Source organism: Nyctibius grandis, chromosome 13 (assembly GCF_013368605.1).
Source record: "Nyctibius grandis isolate bNycGra1 chromosome 13, bNycGra1.pri, whole genome shotgun sequence".
NCBI lineage: Eukaryota > Metazoa > Chordata > Aves > Nyctibiiformes > Nyctibiidae > Nyctibius > Nyctibius grandis.
The window spans coordinates 15,424,403-15,449,533 of NC_090670.1; the positions used below are offsets into that span (position 1 = coordinate 15,424,403).

At 42.2% G+C, this 25,131-nt stretch overlaps 1 protein-coding gene across 2 annotated transcripts in view; it reads right to left on the reverse strand.

The window, feature by feature from the left end:
* The window catches only part of KIAA1210 (KIAA1210 ortholog), a 59,650-nt gene extending 39,761 nt beyond the window's left edge, over nt 1–19,889 (reverse strand). The window contains exon 1 of one of the 2 annotated variants that reach the window (XM_068411983.1): nt 19,842–19,889. Coding sequence is in view for 1 of the 2 variants with exons in the window: in XM_068411982.1 (XP_068268083.1) it covers nt 4,862–4,923 (62 nt within the window). In the remaining variant the exon portion in view is untranslated. Of the gene's footprint in view, nt 1–4,861; nt 4,988–19,841 lie in introns of those variants that run through there. The other variant, XM_068411982.1, reaches the window with a different exon arrangement.
* Nucleotides 19,890–25,131: the final 5,242 nt, after the last annotated feature.

A 25,131-nucleotide genomic window follows, 5' to 3' on the forward strand; every position in this document is an offset into this window, starting at 1 on the left:
GCTGTAAGGGTACAAAGCTAGACACTCTGAGCAGCGGAAGTTTCTGTACAAGAAGAAAGTACAAGGCAAAATTATAACAAGATGTTTTCATGGTTCAGTCTGGCAAAATAATGTAGACAAAAAAAACCTGACAGCCAAAGGGTGCAGAAGAGTGAGAATCACATTCAGTAGATTGTCTCAATCCAAGAAGCTTCTGCTCCAGTGCAAGAGAATTAGGACACGCAGCATTAGAGGTGCACATCTGTCAAATACTCGGCACCTTGGTCATAGGGAAAGAGCTGTTCTGCTGAAACCAAACAAACGGGCATGCCTGCTTGGAATTCCTCTGCCTACAGCCAGCAAACACACCGCATCACTGTGGCTGCTAAAACAAACACCGTCCAGGGAGAAGCACGAAGAGAGCGAGGAGGACTGGGAGACGTGGAGTGACTCACTGGTGTATTAAGCCAGAACTGAACTTCTTGCACAGAGATGAGTCAAATGGAATGAATCAACAGAGAAGTAGCTGATCTTTTTGTTAATAATACAGCACCACTGTACTAACTGTGCTCAATTGCCTGCAGTGCCATGGCTCTGCCACCTCCTGACTGCTTTTGTTCCCCCTCTCTACTATTCTTGAGTAAGAAAACAGGACTTAAGCCTGCACACATTTAATACCAGGCATAGCACTGAACAAACCCTGTGGGCTGACGACAAAATGCTCACAAATGTCCAAATACTCTGTATAATTGCCATGTACAGGAACATGCTCATAGGTTGTGTACTGAAAGATTCCTCTGAGAGACTCATGATGCCCAGGGAGTCCTTTCACCTCAGCTCACCCTCTCTGACTTTGCCCCAGCTGGGAGAGCTCTCCACTTTCCACAAAAGCACATCCTTTCTCCTGGTTAATGCTTTGCCTCTTGCACCCTCCATAAGCTGTTTCTTGAAACCCAGTATTGTCACCCTATGTAGATCCAGGGATTATATCTGGACTGGAAACTTGCTTTGCTGGGCAGGAACCACCTTTCATCCTCAGATGTTCTCATCTCAAAAAACACTGAAAAACCATTACTGAGTGATTCTTGCCCTCATTGGGAAATATTGTGTTAAAGTGGTATACAATAAAGGCACGTAAACAAGCATATTTCAGGATATCAAAGCGTTCATGGGAAGCATTTCACCTCACCAGAATTCATCAGCCACACAGAAGAGACCCCCCAGATCACTACAGGACCACAGCACTAGCTCTGCCACAGCTCCCAGGCAGCACGCACTGACTCCAAAGCCGCATGGCCTCCTGACAGCCGCCAGCCCCACTGAGCCTACGGACCACTGCTGAGCCCAGCCAAGCCCAGGTATGCTGGGGGATGCTACAGGTAGGGACAGTCAGGGAACTCAGTGTCTCACTTTAAACAGCCTGTGAGTCCTGGAAAGAGGCACCATGTCTAAAATTGAGCCAAAGAGTAAAGCGTCGAGTACTGCAGACAGTCAGCAAACACAGCTACTTAGACCCCACGGCGACTGTGTGCCTCCAAAAAGTGAGAGAGGCCACAGGAGGCGAATGAGCTGCTGACAGAGAAGAGCCAACAGTTTTAAACTGCCCCGTTCCCCACAGTGCCAAGTTGCTACTTCAGTAGCAGTTGGTGGAGCTTTAAACCACTTCCAATTCACTTGCTAGTGTCCAAGCTAAAACAGCAGCTGCTTGCTGTAGATGGGGAACCAAAGGTTTCAAGGACCCCACACAGATATAAAAGCTGTAAAAACTGTATTATGCGCCAAGGACGAAGGGACTTCTGGCACTCCTTCCACCATCCCCTGTGAGCCTCTCCAACAAGAGGGCTTGGGGCGAGGGTGTGGGAGGCAGTGAAGAGACATCTCAGCTTAGTTGGTTATCCATCAGGTGGACAGCACTAAACCATCTTTGCAATAGCCCCAGCAACAAAACAAGATCTCTTCCTGCCACTCATCTGAAGAGGCAACAACGTAAGCTACAGCAACAGAGCAACAGCACCAGCACCTAATCCAGAAAACTCATTTTACTCAATTTCATGGTCATAACATCACTTCACATTTGCAATGACTTTCATTTCAATCTAAAAATATATGGAAAAGTATACTGATGCATCCCTTGTTCAACTTGCTTTACCCAAATGCTAAACTTACTTGCAGGATAAGAGTGCATATCAGCATTTTTTGACAATTTCAAACTATAAGAAAAGAATACAATACCTCACTGAAGTGCAGAGCTTGGCATAGCAGAAGACATTCATATTTGAAACACGTCCATAATTCTGGGATTGCTTGTGAAAGGCACCATGAGATCCTGAGTGACCACATTAAGTACAGACCAGTTAAATACATTTCCTTACAGCCTGTTATAGAAACCAGTTCTGAGCTGGCACGCAAAGCTTTCAGCCAAATATTTTATATAGCTTCTAACACACTATATTTGTCTTTGGAAATTGGCAGTTTGCATTGACCATCAGAGAACCTTACTATTCAAGCAACCACATTTTCAGCTCATAACTATGTATTTGGCTAGTACCAAAAACTGAGACACATACGAAAAGATTCCTCCAGAAAACTTCATCATCTCTGTCCAGATCTAGCATTTTTTTCTGACACCACACTAAGACCAAGCACAACAAAACTTTGCAACAAGGATAATGAGCTACGAACTTACTGGAAGAACAATTTAAGATTATTCAGGTTGCAGATGCTCGTTAAAGAGAAATACGAAAGCAATCTGCAACTTTTATTTCAGTGGAATAGCAGCCAAGATTGGGGCTGTGACAAAGAATTGCCTGGACTGGGGTTTGGGCTTTTTTATTTTTAATATGACATCTCATAAAAGAACATTAACAAAGCACAGGGATAGGGCTCTCTGCAGAAAGACCAGATTCAGCCATACATTATCGCAGTGTACCAAGGCAGAGCCTTTGCTTCCTCTTGCAAAATGTCAGGGAGTGAAGGTGAATGTGGCAGCAGCACAGGCGCGTGCTACCCAAAGCAGCTTTTAAAACAGCCGAGGTGCTTTAGCTGGATCCAGCAGCTCAAAGCCCTGGCTGGACCCCTTTCCCAGTGTCAGTGGCAGGTTTTATGGCCTGCACTGAGCTCTATGCTGCTTTCGCTAAATCCCTACTGGTACCCAAGCCAATTGTTTAAAAGATAGAATTAATTTCATTCCAAAATAGCTTTCATTCAGAAAGCAAACTAACTCCTACAGGTCGAATGACCACATGAGGACTTGGGGAAGCCATTCCAATGACCCACTTGTCCAGAAAGACAAACACTTCATGTCAAACTCCAAACAAATTTCATCCAAAATTAACCTCAGGGTAAAAACATCACTGTTACTGCAATTGGTGTCTTAGACTCATTTTAACTGCCAATAGTCACAGCCAAAGCAGCTATAAAATTTGTAAAGACTGCAAAGTATTAATAGTTGCACTAATTCACTGGGGTGAAATAACAGGTTGAGGAATATAACCTGTATATATATCAAGTGTAGAGACCTAACTGAAGAGTAATAAGAAAGAAGTATTTGTTGAAGAAAAAAAACCCTGTTCCTCATAAATCAGGTGGAGATCCAGCAGGAAAGAAGAGATTGTATGCCACATGGAAGAATCTTCATCTGTCCAGCCTTTATAGGCTCTCTCAGACTTCCAAGTTTGTTTCAACTTCATTAGATGCTGGAGGATTTGGGGGAAAAACAACTTAGCATAAATCAAACAATGTAAACTGATCTTTTTTGTCAATTCGAGTGCCAATCCTCCTACCTTCATCAGGACTCACTCATAGCCCTTTTGCTAGCACTGATCGCTTCCTCCCCCTTTATCTAAGGCAGACTTACTTTTCAAATATTAATTCCCTCTCATAGACACTGTTACAAATTTCAAAGGAGGAAAAGAGTCAATATGGGATGGAAATGCTAACTGAAATCCAAGAGGAATTGTGTGCCTTTGAAAATGCACATTTCCACAAGAGTAATGTGAGACAAACTGTTGGTATGAGGGATACAACCTTTAGGAGAGGGAAAAGCAGAAAGAGTGAATTGCCAGCTTCAATGTTGAACTATTTTTTTTCCCCTCTGCTAACCAGGACTTGAACCATACATTTAACTATCAGCATTCACATCTTAAGCATCAAGATACAACTTTGCTTGCCTTTCACGGTACATTTTCACTTTCTGTAATCCCATACTGTACGCAAGAACAGAGCCCTCTACAGTCTGCTGATGCAAAACATTATCAAAAACCGCTGCTCAGTTTTTGCAGCAGAAAATTTTGTTCCATTCCTTAGCAGGGAGAATGTCAAAGGAAAAACAGAATGTATCTTCATGGTGGTTTAAAGCACAAATACTAACATGCATTGTCCCATTCTCTTCTCCCTTTATAGTCTGCTCCAACAGAATATGTCAGTGAAGCAATAAAAAATATTTATTTTAAATACAACCAAATCTCTCGACACGGAGCGATTACAGAAACAAACCTCAAGTCCTCCAAGAGCATTTACTGTCAGATTTCTAGCTGAACATTTTTTAAAAGACAATGTGCATTTCTGTATTTCTCATTTTTATGTGTTAATATATAAGCAATATAGCTAATCAATAAGGAAGAGGACATTTTTCCTCTTGTTATAATTAGGAAGAGGTTCTTAATTCCTTTTGCAGTATTTCATGTTTATACCTCTGAAGGAAAAAAACATGACCAATTTTCACCAATTTGGTATTTCAGCCAGGATTGATTTTTTTGTACTTTTGTACTCAGTCTCAAGGCATAAGCATTTTGTTCAGCGCTGCTGCTGAAATAAAACAAAGACAGAATTTCAAAGTACCCACTTTGGAAAGGTGGAGGGGAGGGCTCAGCATGGCACTTACTTTTTACTTTTCAGGCAACCGTAGAATCCAGCCATGGCCCTTCCTGGGAGGCGTGTGTGCATTTAATTCATCCTTGTGTGTGGATGCCAGCACAGAGGTTCTGCAGCTTCGTATCCTGCTCACCAAATGCCCACACACGCACACAAGAAAGCCAGCATGCCGATGCAATTACTAGCCAGATAAAGTTCCTGGTCTGAGGCCCTCAGACTCTGCTGAACTGGGTCCAAGGAGGGCTGTGCCTGTTCCATAAATGGTTATGAATTGTTAACTCCCCCTTTTCCTGTCTCCTTCCAGCTCTTGGTAAGCACAGCATCCTAAGTGTAAAATACCATATGGCATTTGATTCTGTCTCCCTGTGGGACTAATGAGAGGCTTGGCTGTAATTAGGATATGAAGCAGCCCTGAAGAGATTAATTGTTATTGTCAGTTTTTAGACAGAGAAAGGCTACAGAAAATACTTGCAACATCTTTGAAATTACCACTAAAAACTGTTGTCATTCTCCAGCACATAAGGGGTGCATGGGACCTTCCAGAACAGGCATCATCCCATCTCACTGTAAATCACAATGTATTCTAACAAGCTATTCTGCACATTAACAGAAAAAAATACATCCCTGCAATATTGCAAGGTTAGACAAAAAGCTCTGGAGTTTAAAGTAGCCAGCACACCCATATGAGAAAAATACTGCCTGGTGATGCGCTTTGGCAATACACTAACAGCTGTTACTCACTGCCACAAGAAAGAAGGCCCTCACTGGGTGTGGAAGGAGGAAAAGGGCTATGGTTTAATGCTGGGGAACATAAACATCAAGCAGCTTCATTCACAGGAGTGACCCAAGCCCTGGGGACAACATAGCTGCACAAATTTCTGACATTATATTGCATTAAATTCATAAGGAAATGAATCCACATCATGGTTGTTAATGACCTCTGTTGAGGTAAAAGCAGGGAGGTGAAGTAAAACATTGCTTGTGCTGCCTGCACACAACTAGAGACTATCAGCTGCCAGTAAGCCAGTAACAAAGGGTCAGCCTGTTCTTGGAGTCGCGTGTCTTAGTAAGAATCTCAGCTCTTGATTTAAAAAAACACATACATATTCAAATGTAGTAAGTTCGTAACTCACGATTGCAAAGGAAAGATTTACACTCAATCCTAAAAAATCAGAAGAAAACCACATTTATTTGTATTTCTCAGCTAGTACATAACATTTGAATACTTGGGTCTGGCAAGCCAGTACAAGGGAGTATTATATGAGTATTTCTATATGAGTTCCTCTTAAAGGCGTTGAGTAGCAAGACCAGATCTAAGGTGGAGCAGTTCTTCTGGAATACTAGGAAAAAAATATTTTTATTTTAACACCTTTCCCATAAGAGAGACGTGAAGCTTGAGAAATGGACCTCTGGTGAGGAGTCCCATAACTGACTCAGCTACAGCAGTTTCATAACGGTGCAGAACTTTGAATCTATGAACAGACAACTCCATTTCTCTATTTGCTATAAAGCCCCCTACACAAAGGAAAGCCATCACCCAAATAATAAATGACAGCAAGTGCAAGAGCCATCACAAGCAGGAACCAAATCATATTCTAGTCTAGTTTCCCACTTTGCAGGAAAGAGAAAGCCTCTATGAGCAGCCAACTTCAACGCCATCCTCAGAAGAACTGCAAATCAAACCTGACCTCAAGCAGATACACTTTCTCTGTCTTGGGAAAAGACAAAGAAGCAAAAATACAGTAATACTAGTTGAAGTTTTACCGAAATGAGTTTTGCTGTTGTCCTGACTTACTGCATTTGTCATGATGACTTCATGCTGAACTCCTAATCCTAACAGAAAAAGGCTAGCTAGAGAGCATTAGTGTCCACCCATCAGAGAAAGCCCACAGAAAAAAAAAAAGTCAAAATCAAGGCTCCAGTTACTGGGTAACAACCACCAAGAAGGAATTCCTGGAGATTACTGGAGAAACATTCTGACTGGGTTAATGTACAAAACCTTGGACGCAGGACTGCATCTGAAATCTGCCTGGCATTTAGTTCAGAAAATGCTGCCAACGGAAACACACACAGTAAGAAATGGAGGAGACCTCATGAGAAATTCACAGTTGCATTTAAAAGCAAGAAAGATCAAATGGCCTTGCAGTGGGAAGGCCCAATCCCTAAAGCCACTGGAAGGCTGTAATCCTGGTGGCTTTGGAAGAATTTCATCACTTTAACTGATGAAGTATATGGCCCACAAGCTTCAAAAGATCAGATTTTTTGCTAACATGAAGCACATTCCCTGTCTCCTAACCTCCTCAGATGGTCTGCCTTCAGAATATGTTTCCTTTCATTATTCTTTTTTCTTTCATGTATTTTTGTCTCGAAGTTACTTACTTGAACATGCAGACCTTCATCTGTTGGGTTCCCTTTAGGTGAAACATAGTCGTGCTCCCAGGAACTGGCAGTTTAGCAACACACACTGCACCATCTAGAAACCCCCTTACTTTTCAAGAAGCACAGACTAGTAAACAGTCATTAAAAATAATTACCCTGCCTCAGGATTTAATCCTTTTTGATTCCCTATCTTCATATCAGTCTCCAAGCCACTTCATGGTAGCATCTATTATTCACTGTTCTGCCTCTTATCGCTAGCACAGCTCCAAATGGCTACACACTGAGCTTTTTGGGTACAGATCTGAAACCTTAGATGCTGATAAACATGATGGCTCTACGTCCACACGTAAATCAGTGCAAGTAAGCAGTTATGTACTGTACCCAGGTCTGAAAGCCAAACAGTTGCTGCACTGCACTCTTCACTTGTCAAGTGCTAAAGCAAATGGGCTGCTCTACTGTCAGTTAATTAATTAAAGCTGTTTCCAGCTTGGAAAGTAGAAGAACACCAAATAACCACAGAATACAGACTTTGGCAAAGATGTTCTTTAAAGATAGGGAAGACAAGTTTAGACACCTGGAAGTTGAATCAGATCTGGATTTCCTCTAAAGTTTGTGGCTTGGCTTGACTGAAATAGCCCAGTCCAGGCCCCCTTGCAGTTGAAAATTATGGTCTTCCCCATTGACTTCTTCAAACCCACTGTCACTGCTTTACCTCAACAGCCCAACACTGCACCACCCCCCTGTGATCACTGCACATCCAAATCCACCTCACTTCACCTTCTGAGTCTGCAGGCAGAACACGCAGTCCAGGTGGCAAGCTGCCCTCCCGCAGTGGTACCAGCAGCAATGAAGAGGTAGCAGCAGAGCTCCCAGTGCCTGGTAAACTTCCCAACAAGCTTCTTAATTTCTCCAAAGGGAAGGAGGGAGGCAAGTCTGAGCAAGGCCCAGCAACTCAATCATTGAGAAATGTTTGCACCAAAATATAGCTCCTAAAATCAGTGAGTTATTTGTTTCACAGGCACTTTCACCTGTGTCATTCCAAAAAAAGCCTCTTTAACGTAAGTAACCAACAGCATCTAGTAATCCAACGGGGGAAACTCAAAGTGAGCTACAAAACACTGGCACGTTTCCACAGTCACTTCCTACACGTATACACGTACACAGGGTACATGCCAGCAGCCTGACAGCAGAGGTGTTAGGAGCCACACACACAACGAGCAATTCAAAATATGTTTCATGTCCGCCAGATCTACTGCTTCTCTTGCAGCCTCTCGCAACTAGATCTCTAAGGACTAACCATGCCCTTGCCTCCCCGGCTCTCAGACAGTGAATACTTCACACTTTGCAAAGTGTCCATTCAAAGCTGGCTTGCATGCAATCAGGACACACGCACAGTGCAAAGCAGCAGGGATGGACCTGATGTCACACAGTTAGGAAATCCCATGATTCACGGCATTCAAACATGGATGTTTGATTTATTTTTTTATTTATTTATTTTCAGAAAGGGACGAAAGTTTCATGTTTCACCAAACAAATGTAGGGGTAGGAGTAGAAATCCTACAGCAAACTGACAGACCATACCATTTCAGATTTCCTGTATATTTTGGTGCCTCTGAACTGACTTCTTGATAACAAGGCAGACTTTGGTCCCTCATTTTTAGCCTTTAGCCTCTACCAAAATCCAGTCTACTTCCCTCTCTCCTAGTCACTGTAACAAAGTCACATTTTGACTGCATTCCTCTGGCAAGTTTAGCTGTTCCAAAAAACACAGTGTCTATCAGGTGAGAATTCACTGAAGGAGGTTTGCAGCTCCCCCTATCACCACTGCGATGGGGTGAGCTGCCATATACTGATCTATATGGACTTCTGGGTATTTCCTACATGTGTGTTGCATTTGTACCCCTAGCAACGCTTTGCACTTTTCAGTTCTTCTGCCTCTCTCCACCTTTCCCAGCTGCTGTCAGCCTGAGCACCATGTGCCCTCCTGCATCCCATAATGCACCTGAAGCTATGCAGCTGCACAGACCCTCCCCTCCTTTTCGGGCAGGGCTGTGTACCCTCAAACAACTGACATTTTCTATTCCTTTGTTTAAAAAAGTAACCCTGCCAGTGTCTGGACACTGCACGAGATATTTGGGGCCAATCCAGCAGAATTCAAGTCTACCGTCCAGTTCTCGTGTCTTCACCATTGAGCAACAAAGCCTAGGTTAATCGAGAACTTTCAGACTAGATTTTATGCTGCGCTTGGTCTTGCCCAAGTATTTATGAAAATGTGTCATTCCAGCTGAATTGCATGTAAAGCACTCCTTCCATTATAACCTAGAATAAACCCTGCACAGAAATCTAACCATAACATTGCAAGTCACTCTTCCCATACCACAATTCTCTCTGCATTTGGCATGTGGATTGTTTACATGTGTGCTAACATAAATGTGGCTCTCAGTAAACACTTTTCCTGAAGCAGAAATGGATTCAGCTTTCTTACAAGTGAGATTCCCAGGCTGGCAAATGGGCCTGGCTTGGAAATTTTCAGTGAAAACCCTTCAATACTAAAGAAACAACTAAACATACATCACTTAAAAGCTGCAGTATCAGAGCTTTAAACAAACAGGGCTGGAATCAAACACAGTACTGTGCAGAAAACAAAGAAGTAGAGACAAGAGGATTTCTGCCTTGCAGAGTTTACACATCCACCTGTGATTAATATTAGGAGGAAAAAGACAGTCAAAGCCCATCTCATAGGCCTGTAACTATGTGATATATCAGCTTTTTATTCATTTGTATAAGCCTGAAGAATTTGCCATGATACTTGCTCTGGAGTCTAATTACTCTATTTTGCTCTAATTATGTTTATTTTTACACTTTGTGTATAATGTGTGGGATTTGGGGGATTTTTGTTCTTTTTGTTCCCTGTTAGAGGACTTCCTGCAAGCTCTTTCAATAAAAATAATATTTCAAAGAAAGCAGCAACACATATAATCTCTTTGATTCCAGTGTTCGGTAATTCTGAGTCTAAATCATTTCTTGCTGTTTCTCACAAACACATTGTCTTCACCTCTGAGGAAGGAGTGAAGATAAACTTCAGTATGGAGTGTCCAATACATTACTGAATTCTAAAATATGGCAAAAAAGATACTGGTATGCTAAATCTGTCCTTTGTGTCCCCACAGTCAAACGTGAACTCTTTCTGGATTATCTGGAGATGAAGGTCAGGCACTTCCCCTAGATTTGCAACAGGATCACAGATGTAACCTCAGACTTCAGTGCCAGAAAATATCAATCGCCAAACAAATATTACAGATAAAGAGATAGAAGTGTTTGTTCGACATTTTACAAATCCACAAGGATTGATTTGCATATAACTATGTCCTTTATTTATATAGAAAGTAATAGCATCCCTGTATACATAGACAATATAGCCAGGATGTGCTGCCTCTCACGCATCTGCTTTTTTCATCCACGACCCTAAATCTAAAATCTAAGATTTTAATGAGTCTGAATGAAAAGCAGATTATTTTTGACATCGTGGAAGAGCTTGATATTTCCAGGGAAAATGGCACGGTCAGTATTTTATATACTGGGAAACTGTGGTTCTTTTGTCTAACGGGAGGTAGTGCAGAAGCTGAACAAAGGAGCTCTTATTTCTACACATTCTGACTTAAGAAAATACCATGTTAAAAAATACTAAGTTCTAACAACACAACTTCTCCTTCTTGGTGTCCAGGCAGGCACCAATACACAAGACCATCTGGAAAGAAATGTGAGAACACAGTATGTAGCTACCGGCACACGGACCAGTGCCTAGTCTAGATGTAGAACATCAGAGGTAACAGTTACTAAGTCTAAACAAATATCCTGAGACCATGTGAAGAATGAATTGATTTCTCTACACCCCATTCTTCCCAAATTCCCCTCTAGGGACAGATCCAGTCAATGTCCTTGCAGCACTCTTGCCAAGCTCCCTTGGAGACAGATCAGACTGACATTGCCACTAATGCTTGTGCTGTGAATAGCAATCAAGTTTAATGACTTCCCATGTATATTAGTTTTGCACTAACATAGGCGCACCTCTTCAACAGAATTACTCCTGATTTGTTTGTACAGGTATAAGCAAGAAGAAAACCGGGGACTCGCACATCTGGAATAATATTCCTAAAACCATCAACATCCTGAATTTCAACGGCGACTGAAATAAAAATTCAAAAGCGAAGGTCATCCCTGATACCATCTCACTGGCTGTCGGCTGAAGCAATAATACGGGAAATCATGGAAGCACAGCTCTGGGGACAAGGCTGTCTGACTCCAGTGCCTGCAAACACAAGGCTAAAGATAAAGTGACCATTAACCTTCAGAGAAGGGCAGTGAGGTCCCAGAATGTCCTGCCTGCAGGCTTTATTGCTCCAAGGGGAAATTAACAGAAAAATAAAAGTCAGAACGGCATACTCTTGACATTTAACTCAAATTGGTAGGCAACGGTAACATCTCGCTTGCTTTGTTAGCTTTCCTCTGTATAAAGGCATGAATACAGAACCTGGTTCATTCCACAAACTGCAAAATAAGTAGAAAGTATTGAGTAATAATAAGTTTACTCCTACACCACTTGATATCTGCAAGATTAATCACAAGTACCAGACCTGTGTCCCTCTGCACAGAATGTAATATTACTCCATACTGCAGATACAGCTGGGAGAACTGAGGCAGAGTAATTCAGTGACTATTCCAGAATCCATAAACTGCAACTGAACCCAAAGTTCCTGGTGCCTGGAACTGTGCTTTAGACTCTTTCCCCATCCTCCCTTGCTCAATGAGGACAGCCCAAAAGACCCTACAAGAATAGGCACCCTATAAATATCCAAGATAACTTTTAAGTTCACTAGCCAGCCTGCAGCCGTGGGAACTCTTACAGGATCACTGGCATCAAAATGCTGAGTTAAATTAGAAATCAATGACTGCACTACATGATTTAGCCCAGCCTGTCCAGAGTTTTAAAATCATCACATAATAAAAAATACCTCATACTGAGCCAATTTCACCAGAACAGACCCATAGCACAGCAGTCCTTACACAGCAGCCCAACGCATTACTCAGATTCAAGTTCTGGGAATCTTTAAATATCCCAGCGTGTTCCCAATTGTCTCTTAAATATGCTGGAGCTGTTCCCATCATAATGGGAAGGGAAAATATCTAATAAACGTCCACAGGCAGGAAATAAGCTAATTGCAGAAGAATTTTACTTAAAACTGTTGAATAAACTACAGTTCTGTGTCACTAAGTCACATAATCACATGCTTAAGCTGGATCTCTGCTTGGTCCTTCCCATTCAAACAGTGCAACCACAGAGCTGGGCATACACTTTAGTAATGCACTGAGCTGACGGGTCTATTTATCATCCCAGGATCAGCGGTATCTTAAAAAGCTACAGTTCAGAGTCATGACAAACTTAAGTCCATTGCTTTAGTACCTTTCTGCTTTACCATGGGGATTAGGGGATACTTACAGCTTTCCTAAGATAAATGCCACTCTCAGCCTCACCACTCCGGCCTCTCTTACTAGCCTTTAAACAGGACATACTTGAGATCCACTGGTATTGGCTTCAGGTATTGAATCCTTGCTACTAAGCGGTTCCTTCATCTAGGTAGTTTCCATACACTGAAATACCAGCCAACGCTGCAGGTCTGAACAGGAAGAGGAGCAGTTGTCACCATGTGCCATGTAGCTGAAAAGTCACCTGCCCCTTCTACAGGTTTTACCAGCACCTATGCAAGTACACAAACTCAGATCCTCTCATGAAACAGCTCCTTTGGACATAACATAGAGGCTAATATAACTGATAGTGTCTGGCATGGTACTAATTGAGTCCTCAAGGGACTCATATATTGCCTGGAGATAAGCTAGTGTGAAGTCTAAAGATTAGCTATGCTTGTTCTGCACTCAGAGAGCTCCCTTTGGTCATGAAAATACTATAGTCCTCCATCTACTGAGGACTATACGTAATGTGTGTAAGACTAGATAGTATTTAAATGCAACTAAAGGGTGATGAGCTAAGTTATAAGATGGATTTGCACTGCTTTCTTGATTACACAATACCTATACTGTAGTATTTTCTCACTGCAGATGAGATTTAATATTTCATGAAGGCAATTGTAACCAAGTACAAATGCTAAACGCTAATAAGACTTCTGGATTTTCTTCCTAGATTGCGCAAAGTTTTCTCACCATGAATTCATATGTAATTGCTAAATATAATGGGATATTAGTAAAAAACATCCAAAGGAAATGCGATTAGATGTTGCAAGATAACCACTGCTCATCAGTAAAAATGGTATTAGCGACAATACGATCAAGCTTTTATTTTGATGACAATCAGTTGCAAAAACAGCAAATAGATTATCTCTGCAGACTCCCGTACACACTACAAAAGTAACACCCCTTCCACCAGAATGAAAACCTGTTCAAAATCTGACATATTTTTCCTTTGGAGGAATGAGGGCACATGATTGTGCTAATGCTGTGTGATGTATAGTAGAATAATCTAAGTCATGCCCTATGACTGTTTTTATCCCTCTTGTAACTGCAGAATGAAGAGCAGTGGCAATGGCCATAGCCTGAGGGCCAGCAGAGCAGAAGAAAAGTCATCACCAGAATCAGAGCATGTAAATTTGCTTGTATTCCTTTTTTCCCTCTAATCCAAAAAGCTGTGGTGGTATTGTTTATAACACAGTTTCTTCAGACTCGTCACAATAATAATGGCTGGTTTGCTCCTTTTTTTCTCTTTCCTCTATTTAACATGATTTTACACCGCTCTGCATTGAAAAGAGAATATAAAACCATGTGCATAGCCTAGAAGCTTGACAAATCAACTAAAGCAAGAACTTCTGAGATAAATGATAGTCTTTCCTTGATTCAGATTTCTTGCTTTGAGCTGATTTATTGTAAAAACCTTAACATTTTAATGTATTTTCTTGTACAATAAGATATCATTTTTAATTACTGCAGAACCCCCAGCTTTAGGAGTTTAACTCTCCTTAAATCCACTCTTCAGTCAGCACAGTAGCAATAAAGTGATAATGTACAAAAGATAGATCCAAAAAAAAGAAAATAAGCATTAAAAAAATAAATGCTTAAATAAGTACATGCTTGTAGTTAACAACAGGTATATAAACAGTCTAATGTTCTTCTGCTCACTGTACTACTCTTGAACTCTTAAGAGCACACAAACACATTGCATTGTGGTTTTGAAATTTACTCTGATATGGAAGAGCTGCACGCTACATCTCTTTCAAAGGACCAAAATCTTTAAAAATTTAAAGCTTTATGCCTCTGTAAGTAAGGTCTGTCTTAATATATCTGCAAAGAACAAACAAAGGATTCTGGAAAAAACTTTCATTAGTATTGTACACAAGACAATTCTGAAATGGCATCTCCAGTTGCGTTTACTCTCCTAATGCACAGGAGGTCTTCCATGCCCCATTCTCTGTAACATTGCGTTCATATCTCCCTTTTTTATAACTAAGATTTAAAGAGTCAATTACATAAAACCACAAGCTCCCTATGAGGTGTTAAATCATTTGCTGTCAGACTCAAATATAACATATAGATTGAAAAAGAAAAAAAAAAGCAAGCACCATTCATACACACTCCCTGCTTGTAGCATGTTCCTGGGTAATTATACTACGGGTACATACTTTAAATTTATAGAGAAACTCTTGGGCCATTTCTCAAATGTCAAGTAAACCACACAGCCTACCTCCCCTGCTTTCTTCCCCTCACCCTTTCACTTCCTCCTACTGAGATAATGAAATGTATCATATAAAAAAACAGAGGGTAAATTCAGGAGAACTCAGAAATTCTGACACAGCTTTGAAAAAAAACAGGATGAGAGAATACATCTCCTCTAAACCTTCCCCCTCCCATCATTACCAGTGCTTAGGAACACACGAATAGTTTCTTGAACCATAGGGATAAAATTTATCCTGACATTGCAAGGAAGAGCCTTAGACCCCTGTTACCTGGCTGCAGTCACGTGCAGCAAGTCAGCAACAGGCCTGGGAAAAGATGCTGGTTTGCCAGATACCGTGATCCAGGGTGAGACAAATGTCTCCAGATCGCATGGTAAGGGCTGCAGCTCCAACTCTCCTAAGCTAGGAATCTTAAAAAAAAAACACCAAAAAAACAAAACCCACAAACCAAAAAGTCTTGGCACTCAAAAGAGCAAAGACTGGCAAAGAACCAGCCAAACTACAGCAGCATTAACCCCTTACGTGCTGGCAGGTATCCTTCCATAGTGGAATACAAAAACAGTCTTGTAAAGTGCAAATTGGGAGAATTATAGCAATAATGTTTAACAGACTTCTGTGAATGATGGCAGCCTCTTCTTACTAGTAAACATCAATTAAATTTAAGAAATGCGTGTTCAGCAAAAAGAAGAAAGGGCTGGAACAGCAGATGAAAAGCCAAAGAATGGCAGTGAAAGCAGGAGAGGCTGTATAACTCCTCAACATACCGTTTTGCTGAGGTTAGCTCTAGAAAGGGCATCAAAGTTGTAAGCAAAGTGAGTATGTGCATTAACCTCCATTTTCCCCCACAGGCTTTTAAGCAGCAATTTAAAAAGAAGCTGTGAAATAAGATCCTCATTACTTCCTACAGTTTTAAGAGCTTAGAGTAGTGCAGCCACCCCAAATTCAGCATTCCTGAGTCAGCAAAACTATGTGATGGCTTAACCAAGTGGGTATATTGGAAATAATATTTGGTGTTTTCTTCATTTTCAATGTCTGAATCATTAAAGATTCTGCTTTCAAGCTTTGTGGCCAAGTATGTATTTTGGCAGTTTTGCCTGGTTTCGGTTGGTCAGAAGAATGTTCAGTCTTGCATGATCGCTTGGCTGTGCGAGCTATGACCTGATGAGATCTCCTGAGATTTAGGGGGGGAACTGCAATAGTCAGCAGGAGTGAAGGAGGAATAGTAGTTAAAACAATCCTTGTTAATAACATCAGCTGCAAATCTCAGTCTCTGCTGCTCGCCAAAGAGGTGGTTTCAAGTTCTAACCTGTAGCACTCCTTCCATTGCACATGTAAGCTGTCAACCAAAGATATGGAGATAAACTTCTCCAGATGGAGAGAAAGCTATTTAGCTTTATGCTTAAACTACACAGTAGATTTACCTTAAACAGACAGAAGAATCAGCCTAGGAACTCATCTGAGGGAATGATGAGGGGACAGGACTGCATTTCCACTAAAACCAACATCAAGTAACAAAATCTCATGCAATGTGTTTTGATTTGTTTAGAAGAAAGTGATGAAATGCAAACGGCATCTATGCTTGTGGCATTGGCATTGCTTTTGAAAGCTATTTTGAACTTTAAGAGGATGTATATGTATCTGTGTACGCATGACTCAACATGATGCTGGTGACATTCCAATAAAGTCAAGCCACCCATTCTTGAGTTTGGGCCATATCCAGAGCTCATTCAAATCAATGACAGTCTTTCCACTGAATTCAACCCTTCCTACCACAGCCAAGGCTTGCAGTCTGATGTATGACAGGGACTGCAGCCACTCTGCTTTGTCCCCTGTTTTACTTACTGCACAGCTTGATGTTCATGTTACATAAGTAAAGACACTGAGACCAACCACACCACGGACACTGTCCACAGTGCAAACACAAGGATTACTGAAAATCCCCAGGAATAAAAATAAAAAACAAATAAAACCAACTCCCCAGTTTGCTAAACCAATGTGTACTTTCGTTTATATAGAGAGCATTCACATAAATAAATAAATAAGTAGGAATTAATCTCTAACACACTTCAACAGTATCAGACACAGTACGCATTCTGGTCAAAGTTGTGGATTTTAGCAGAGATTAAGCAGTAACGACTAAAGATGTGTTTGTTGGTATTAAATGTCTTAGACTCTCTCCCACGTACACAAAGGATTGTTCACCGAGTGCCCATTTTCACAGCTGTTCAAAACTCAGTAACATCTTAGACCTTCTCTTAATGCTTATGCACAACCCCAGCATTTGCACTTGCAGCTAGTGCTTTCTCTTGAAATATTCTAAGTAACCATTGGACTCCAAATAAATTTATTTAGAATCTAAATCAATGGGCCTGTATTAAGCAGGTTTTTGGACAAAGTACAATTTCTCATTCCTTCTTAGACTGTCATATGTCTTCTTCTGGTAAAAGAAAACATAGCTGTGCATTTGTCTGCAGCAAATTCTCTGACTGGTAAATTAAGACACATTTCAAGTGGAGACAAATATTAACTTTGAAACAGAAGCCAATGCCAGTAAAACTTAAGTTGTAAAACTTAATTTTTGCAGGTGAAGTCTGCACTTACTGGCTCCTGGGAAGACTAAAAATAAGTCTAAAGGGAGATCTACTTCCCAAATGTCTGAATACAGCCAAAAACCTGTGCTGTGAGTTCCAAAAGACAAAGAATTTTGAGTCATGAAATCTGCACCAGGCATATCTCCATCTTTGTGGTCACAGGAATCTGTGACGTTTCATTTTCAGAAAACTTCCATCAAATCTTTGATGGAAGCACAAGCAAATAGCTTAAGTCGAAAAGTCTTCCAGCTCTCGATGATTTAAAAAAACGGAGGAGTTTACTTTTGGTTCATGTAGCATCCAAGTAACTTAGTTTTGCACAGTAGAAAAAGCATTTGTATACATACATAATTGCATAAATCTATATATATACTAAACTTGAGTCAGTTATAAAGTCCGAGGTAGGAAGTGCTTTGCACTTTCTTATACTACAGTGAGAACCAAGCCAACTTTGAATTCTGCAGATATGGATACAAACTCTCTGTTGGGCTGGATGGTTCTGGAACCCTTGCAAACCTCACACGCCACCTGTGCAACAGGGCTGCATTTTTTTATGACTATGTAGCAGCTCAGTCTGGAGAAGTGTAACTGTGTTGATCTTGTGATAAGCCATCTATTGACATTCTTTAGAAACAGATGAGCAATTTCACTAAGTCAATGTAACTTTTCAGGCAGGATATTCTTCAGGAATTGGCCTGAAGCACTAACAATGTACTGGACTGTACAGTATATAGCTAGAAGTCCAAACTATAAACAACCGATCAACCAAACAGTGCAAAAAGTTATTCCATGCCCATGAAATCACTGGACTACTTTTTCATTGTATTTGTTTTATAACAGCAAGATAACTATATATTTGCACTTCTCATCTTATAATGTATCTGCAAAGGTACTGGAGTCTTAATTATCATTTTTTATATTGTGTTAGAGAAAAAGAAATAGAAAACTCATGTTCATGGAGCTGTTAATAAAAGATAATGCCACTAAACTTGCCTTTCTGTTTTAAAGGTTCCTAACAGTATACTTCAAGTTACCTGTAACCTCCTTCAGTTTCCACCAAATATCAGAAGGATAACACAAAGTGTAAAAGATGTGCAGCGAGTGTAATCCCAAGTAGTTCAGAATATGTGTACTCGTCTACCTCTTTCCAGTTCTCCAATCTGCTACACCAGGTTTGAAATTAATAAAACCCCATCCAAATCTGCATCGGACAAGCTCTGACAATTGCATAAGTCTAGGCAGAGGAATCCATTCACACAGAGATCTCCGTAGGATGTGGTGCAAGGACATGGGACAATGGCTGGAAGGGGAAAGGGACATTTCAAATGATACTTCCAAGAAAGCAGTTGGACTAGGCTATGGAAAAGACTGGAGGTGGTTCACTGGGGTTCTTGGATAATCTGTGCTCACACCCTGCCTGTAGCTTGTTACCCTGATGAAAGCACTTGCCCTTACGTGAGTCACTCCTGCTTGCACAAGGATAGTTATCATAGGATATTCATCAAAGTCGTTATGTGATTAAGGCTTTACTCCTGCATATAGTTGTTTGTAAGAACAAGCTCTTAAACTATGGAGTGTATCAGCAAAATAATCATGAAAGAGATGACATGGCAGGTGTCTTTTCATTCTACTATAGCTTATGGATCAGATCTGCTCCCTTTACAAGACTTTACCACTTCTCTCACATCACCACTGCATACTCGCTCTGAGATCACGTGGATTCTCCCAGTCCCCAACACCAGTGCTAAGACTTCGCAGCTGGGAGACAGCCAGCAATTTCACTAATGGTGCAAGAGACAAAAGGCAGCTGGTATTAATAACTGTGACCACTCCAGTTAACTAACATAGGTTAAAAAATTGTTTTAGGGCATAAAACGTAGAGGTCTGACACTGAGAGACTGCAAGTCTGTTAAGGATGAGGACGCCAATTTAGCCCGACAGACCCGACATTCGCAGCAGGAGTAAGGAGACGTGGGCCAGCAGTCGGTGAATAAAGCATTTGAACAAAGAGTGCATCACAGAAAGCTCACGCTGCTCGCGTACGCCACTAAACACCCGTTAGCCTCATCCCACGACTGCCCGGCTCCGGGGGCTTCGCGTGCGCAAAGCCCGACCCGAGGAGCTCTCACCGGAGGGGCGGGGGAGCGGCAGCAGCGGGCAGGAGCCCTCGCCCTGCCGGGGCAGCCGGTACGGAGCCGCCCGGGCTGGGGCCGTGCCCCCTCCCCCTTACCGCCTGCCCTGCCCTGCCCTCCCCGTCCCCCGTCCCGCCGCCGCCACTCACCGGCCGCCGCCCGAGCGCCCCGCGCCGCTCCGCACCCGCCGCGCGCCCCGCTCGGCCCCGCCGCCCAGCGGCGGCCAGCGCGCGCCCCGGGCACCGGGCTCGGTGCAGCAGGTCCGAGGCAGCAGGCCCCACCTCCCACGCACCGTGTTAACGGCCCCGGAGGGGTGCTCCCTCGTGGGAGCGAGCGAGCGGAGCGGCACCGACACCCCGGAGGGCCGCGGGAACGGCGCGCAGGGTGCCGCGGCGGGGCGTCCCCGCGGGAGGGCGGCTCAGCCCGCCGGATCCCCTCGGCACCGGGGCTGCCCCTCAGGCCGGGCCGCACGCTGCCGCTGTCATGTTGGGCTCGGCCTGGGAAAGCACCGCGTTCAGTAAACGGAGGGGTTCGATATCGCGGGAATTTTGGCTCTGTCTTTTGCCTTCATGGGGTGGGAACTCTCTGCTACCTCCGAGGCTTCCTGGGCTTCCCCACTGCTTTGGTGTCCGTGGAATCTTACAGACTCAGGCCTGGGAGACCTGCAATAATTCAGCCGTGTAAGGCAAGCCTACGGCATGACGGTAGCGGGCAGTTCTGCGGCCTAGCTCCTGCGACACAATTGCTTGGGAAAACATCAAGCCTGATGACCTAAGCCTCTGCATTCAGCACATTGCCTAGAGGATCTGGGGCACAAGGCATCTTCTCAGCATACATAATTTGCATAACATCTCTCAGGCCGGGGGATGACTTTCAGGGTCTGAAAGATTTTCCCACTGAGGTGAGGATGTTGCATAACTAGACCAGTTGGAAAGGGGTCAGGCTGAGAAATTAACAGAGTGCTTCCTTAACGTGTTGAAAACTGGATTCCACCAGATCACTACTTAGCAATCTAACTTTGTGTCAAAGCAGGCATGACTGAACTGTCTTCAACTGTTTAATAAAATGAAAAAAACAAAGATAAAAGGAACCATGTGTGGAACAGACAGAAATTTGGCTTGCACCTGGAAGTGTATCTAAGCTAACTAGACACCTAGATGATTTGGGGGAAAAAAGCAAGTGATATTCCTTCCACATGTCTGTCTGCCTGCTGCTGCTTTCTTCTTTTTACTCAGTCACTCCCATCTCGTCAGTGCTGCTTTGGATTTGACCACCTAACTAAAGCAGACCAAAGAAAGGCAGCAAAAGCACTCTCTGTAATCAACTAGGGATGTTAGAAGCAGATTTCACCTAAATAAACTCAACCTGAAAGGAGAATCCATGCCTATCTTGTTGCATTTCTGCAACTAAAATGTTGCACGGTTACACCTAGAACACTCTACCATCCTAGTTTATTGATACCTCCCTTCTCCTAACCTTTAAATCTATTAATGTTGAAGTCAGTTGTCAATTCACATTGAAACAGACCGATCTGGTCTGTAGCAGAACTAGCACTCCATGGCAGCAGCCAAGAAATAACAGACCCTGCTTCCATGATATAGTGACACAAGTGAAGACGGCTCATGCATCCCAAAATACAAAGTGATTGTCTCCAGTGTAAGTAAAAATTGGTCCTGCTGAAGATGACACGTACATGCAATGGATACCATTTCCCTATCCGACACTAATGGAGCAGAGATAACATTTCCTACTCTAACAGTATCACGCTAACAGTGATACTGATTTGACTCAATCTGTGAATGCACCAAGTTTCCCTCATGTCATCCAGTTATTTTTCATACATAAAGCCCTCCTGGCTCATCAGACCTGTAAGCAAATCCAAGGAGTTATTTTCAGGAAGTCAGGGATTTTATTTACTCTTTCAGTGTCAATCAGTGTGCTTTCTAGGGATATTGAGACTATTACATGGCAAGAATCACGTGCAGACTTATGTGTTCTTTTTTCCTTGCCTCTTCCAGAAATATCTACAGCTTGTCCAGATTATTTTTGACATCTGCTGCCTTTCAAAAAAGGAGCCCATACTGACAATTCATGACCTAGATTTTCACCTGTAGTTAAAAGACATCTCCAAAACTTTCTAGCGTAGCTGCTGTACATACAGGCCAAGCAAGCTTTCTTGTCACGGTGACTGTCAGTCCTGTTCGGCATGACTGAACCGAAAACCTTAGTCCTGGCAGTCTAAACAACAAGCGAGCAAGCGGGAAGGTGATGCTGGGCGGGGGGAGGGTGGGGAGATTTTAGTTGCAAGCTCACATCAGTATGTTTCCAAGGAAAGCAATTCTCCAGCATGAGCAGTCTCTGCCTTTCCAACCCGCCTCTCTGATGCATTTTCTAAAACTTGGTAAAAATTCCCATCTGGAGCTGCTTTATGCTGCAGATGTTTACACGTATATATCTCCAGGAACGACAGGATCTTGATAGCCTTCAGCATAGTGTCATCTTCACATTGCAAAGTTCTTTCTTCTAGAACTTAGCTGGATGAAGAACACAGCTAGAAAGTCAGAAGATGCAACTGAAAAATAAACAGAAATGTGACAGAGATGGAAATAAAAACTAAAAAAAAAAAAAAAAAAGGAAGTCCATCAGAAAGATGGTCTATGCTTTTGATCTGAGGACTAGACATAATTCAGGGCATTCCTAGGTCAGATGCCTGCTCTGCACCTGGAACTCCTAACAGCAGCTTAATGTAACGCCTGCTGCCAGTGTTAGGAGTATATTCGGCCTACTGGACCTCTGCAGTTTAGGGAGAGGTTCTGTGTTCTTGGCATAGGTAGGCACTAGTCAGTAAAAGAAAAGCGGGATTACAGCTCCTCATCATTCCTTTCTTTTTCCTTGTTAGTAAGTTAAATTATTACCAGTGGGAGAAGGAAAAAAAAAAGAGGGAGAAGTAACACCCATATCACACCAGCTGTGAGAACCAGGCAGGTATGGCAGAGCTTGCCTATGTAAATTGATTGGATAGTCTCGTATGATATGTTGTCTCTCTCTAGAGGACTTGAATTCCTTGTGTCCCTGTGGAGCACATTTAATCTTGCTTTTTAGTTTCTTCGGTTTCCTGAGAAGTCTACAGATTCCAAGAGGTGTTTGGACCACAAGGCAAAAACTTCTCTCTATGGCTGCTACAAGCTGTTAGTAAAGCAATCCTACAGTACTTTACTGAAGCCTCTCAAATTCTCAGGTGGGAGTTACAAATCAGACTTTAGGCTGGACAGTAAAGATCTGACTTGCCAGTGGTTTTATTTATCACCAATTCTCAGTAAGCTCAGAGACTAGAATACCTCATCTCTACTTCAGAAACCCTGGGTCCTTGCAGGTCAAATGAAAGCCAGCAATAGTTCCAGGTGACCAACAGCTCTGGGAATCTGCTCACAAGTAATGCAAATTAGGCATCAGTATCTTTGCAAACTTCTGAAAACTTTCTTGCAGTCATAGTTTGAATTAAAATTGGCAGCCAGGTAAGTTAGAGAAAAGAATTCCTGTGGAGGGCTTCCAAAGGAACAATGAGAGAACGCGAGGACCAAAACCAGCTTGGCAACAATGGTCCCCGTGTACTCAGCCAAGGTAAAGCCTATCATGGGGAACCTAAGCAAAGCACACTTTGTTGAGAAGCATTAAATATGCTCTAAAAGATTCATTAAATCTACCAGACAAGTTCCAAAGTGGAAATAGAGCAGTAAGAAGAATGCTGAGGTGTAGTGGAGCTAATTTTGCTTCATCTCTAACAGATTTATGCTGGTTATCAAAAAAACAAGCAGCAATATTTTAAAACTGTTTGGACTACTCCGATTTCCAAGGATATGAAAAGTTTTCTGCATTCCAATGTTTTGTTCAATTAATAAGAAGAGAGCATTACATTAGAACTGCTTTATCAACCCATCTCATAGATGTTGTTAACAGAATGGTTTCGAGGAGGAACCTATTGTTGTCTGTAGAATGGAGAGGAAAACCTGTGTGGGTGCACAGCTAATGCCTATGGTATTTAACTGGAGCAGGGGCCAACTCCATTCTGACTAGAACCTCAGTTCCATTTAAGCTTGCTAGCAAGAAATGTACAACAAAGGGTTCATGAATTTAGATAATTCTGACTGATGTATCATAATTTTATTTACGCCCATTTATTTCTAAGTAGCTGTTCTTATTTTTTTCTTAAGATGCATTCTGAGGCATATGAATATTTTTTGATATGCTGCAAGGTAAAAAAAGAGCTTGAAGTTGGGCAACTGTAACTTGCAGTACCAGTGCTGATGTGACAGATAACTTGAGATTCTATCAATCTTGGCAATGTTTCCTGGCCCTTCTTTATCTAAGAATGAACTGTTCTCGCATGGTTTCTCTAGGGTACTAGGCATAAACAGAGCTTCTTTTTCCCTCCCTTCAGTGTCTGGTTCACAGTCACATTCAGGGTTGGGGTTGTTGTGGAGTCTGTGTTTTTTCCTCTCTCTTGAACAAAATGTATAGTAAAAAATGAAGAAAAATCACCCTCCAAATTTCTGGTTTTTCTACATCTATTCCTCTAACATTTAATATCAACATGATGAAGTGTAATAGCGTCCTGTCTAGACTGAGCAGAACTAACTGTCATCTAGGTAATACAGCTCCTAGTTTGAATAATATTTATGTTTCCTAAATAGGATCAAAACCCAGGCATGCTTCATTACCAAATACAAACCTCAGTCATCAGATCAATGAAACAAAGACTTTTCAAGTTACACAGCAGGTGGAAGCAAAAGTCAGTGTATACTATAAAAGGACAGACCAAGGTCCAAGTGCTGATCAATAAAACAAAGAGCTTCCCAAATCAGACAGCAAGTGGAACTAAACACCTCGCCTTAGAAGAGCAAACATTTTAAACCCCTTACCACTGAGAGGTCTTGAGTGTATCCCAAAAGGCAAAACTCTTTTATCGGTAGCCCCGCTGGCCCCCAGAGTTAAAATTTTCATAGAATCATTTTGGTTGGAAAGGACCTATAAGATCATCAAGTCCAGCCGTTAACCCAGCATTGCCAAGTCCACCACTAAACCACATCTACGCGTCTTTTAAATCCCTCCAGGGATGGTGACTCCACCACTTCCCTGGGCAGCCTGTTCCAACGCTTGACAACCCTTTCAGTGAAGAAATTTTTCCTAATATCCTATCTAAACCGGCCCTGGCACAACTTGAGGCCATTTCCTCCCTTCTTATCACTTGGTACTTGGGAGAAGAGACCAACACCTACCTCGCTACAACCTCCTTTCAGGTAGTTTTCCTGACACTGAGAATTAGAAAGTAAATGAAATGCACTGCTTCCAATTTTATTTAATAAATGTCCCAATGTTAGGTTCATTAAAAGCAGCCTTCATCCACTCAAGCAGCGATAGGAACGACCTGCCAAGCTACAA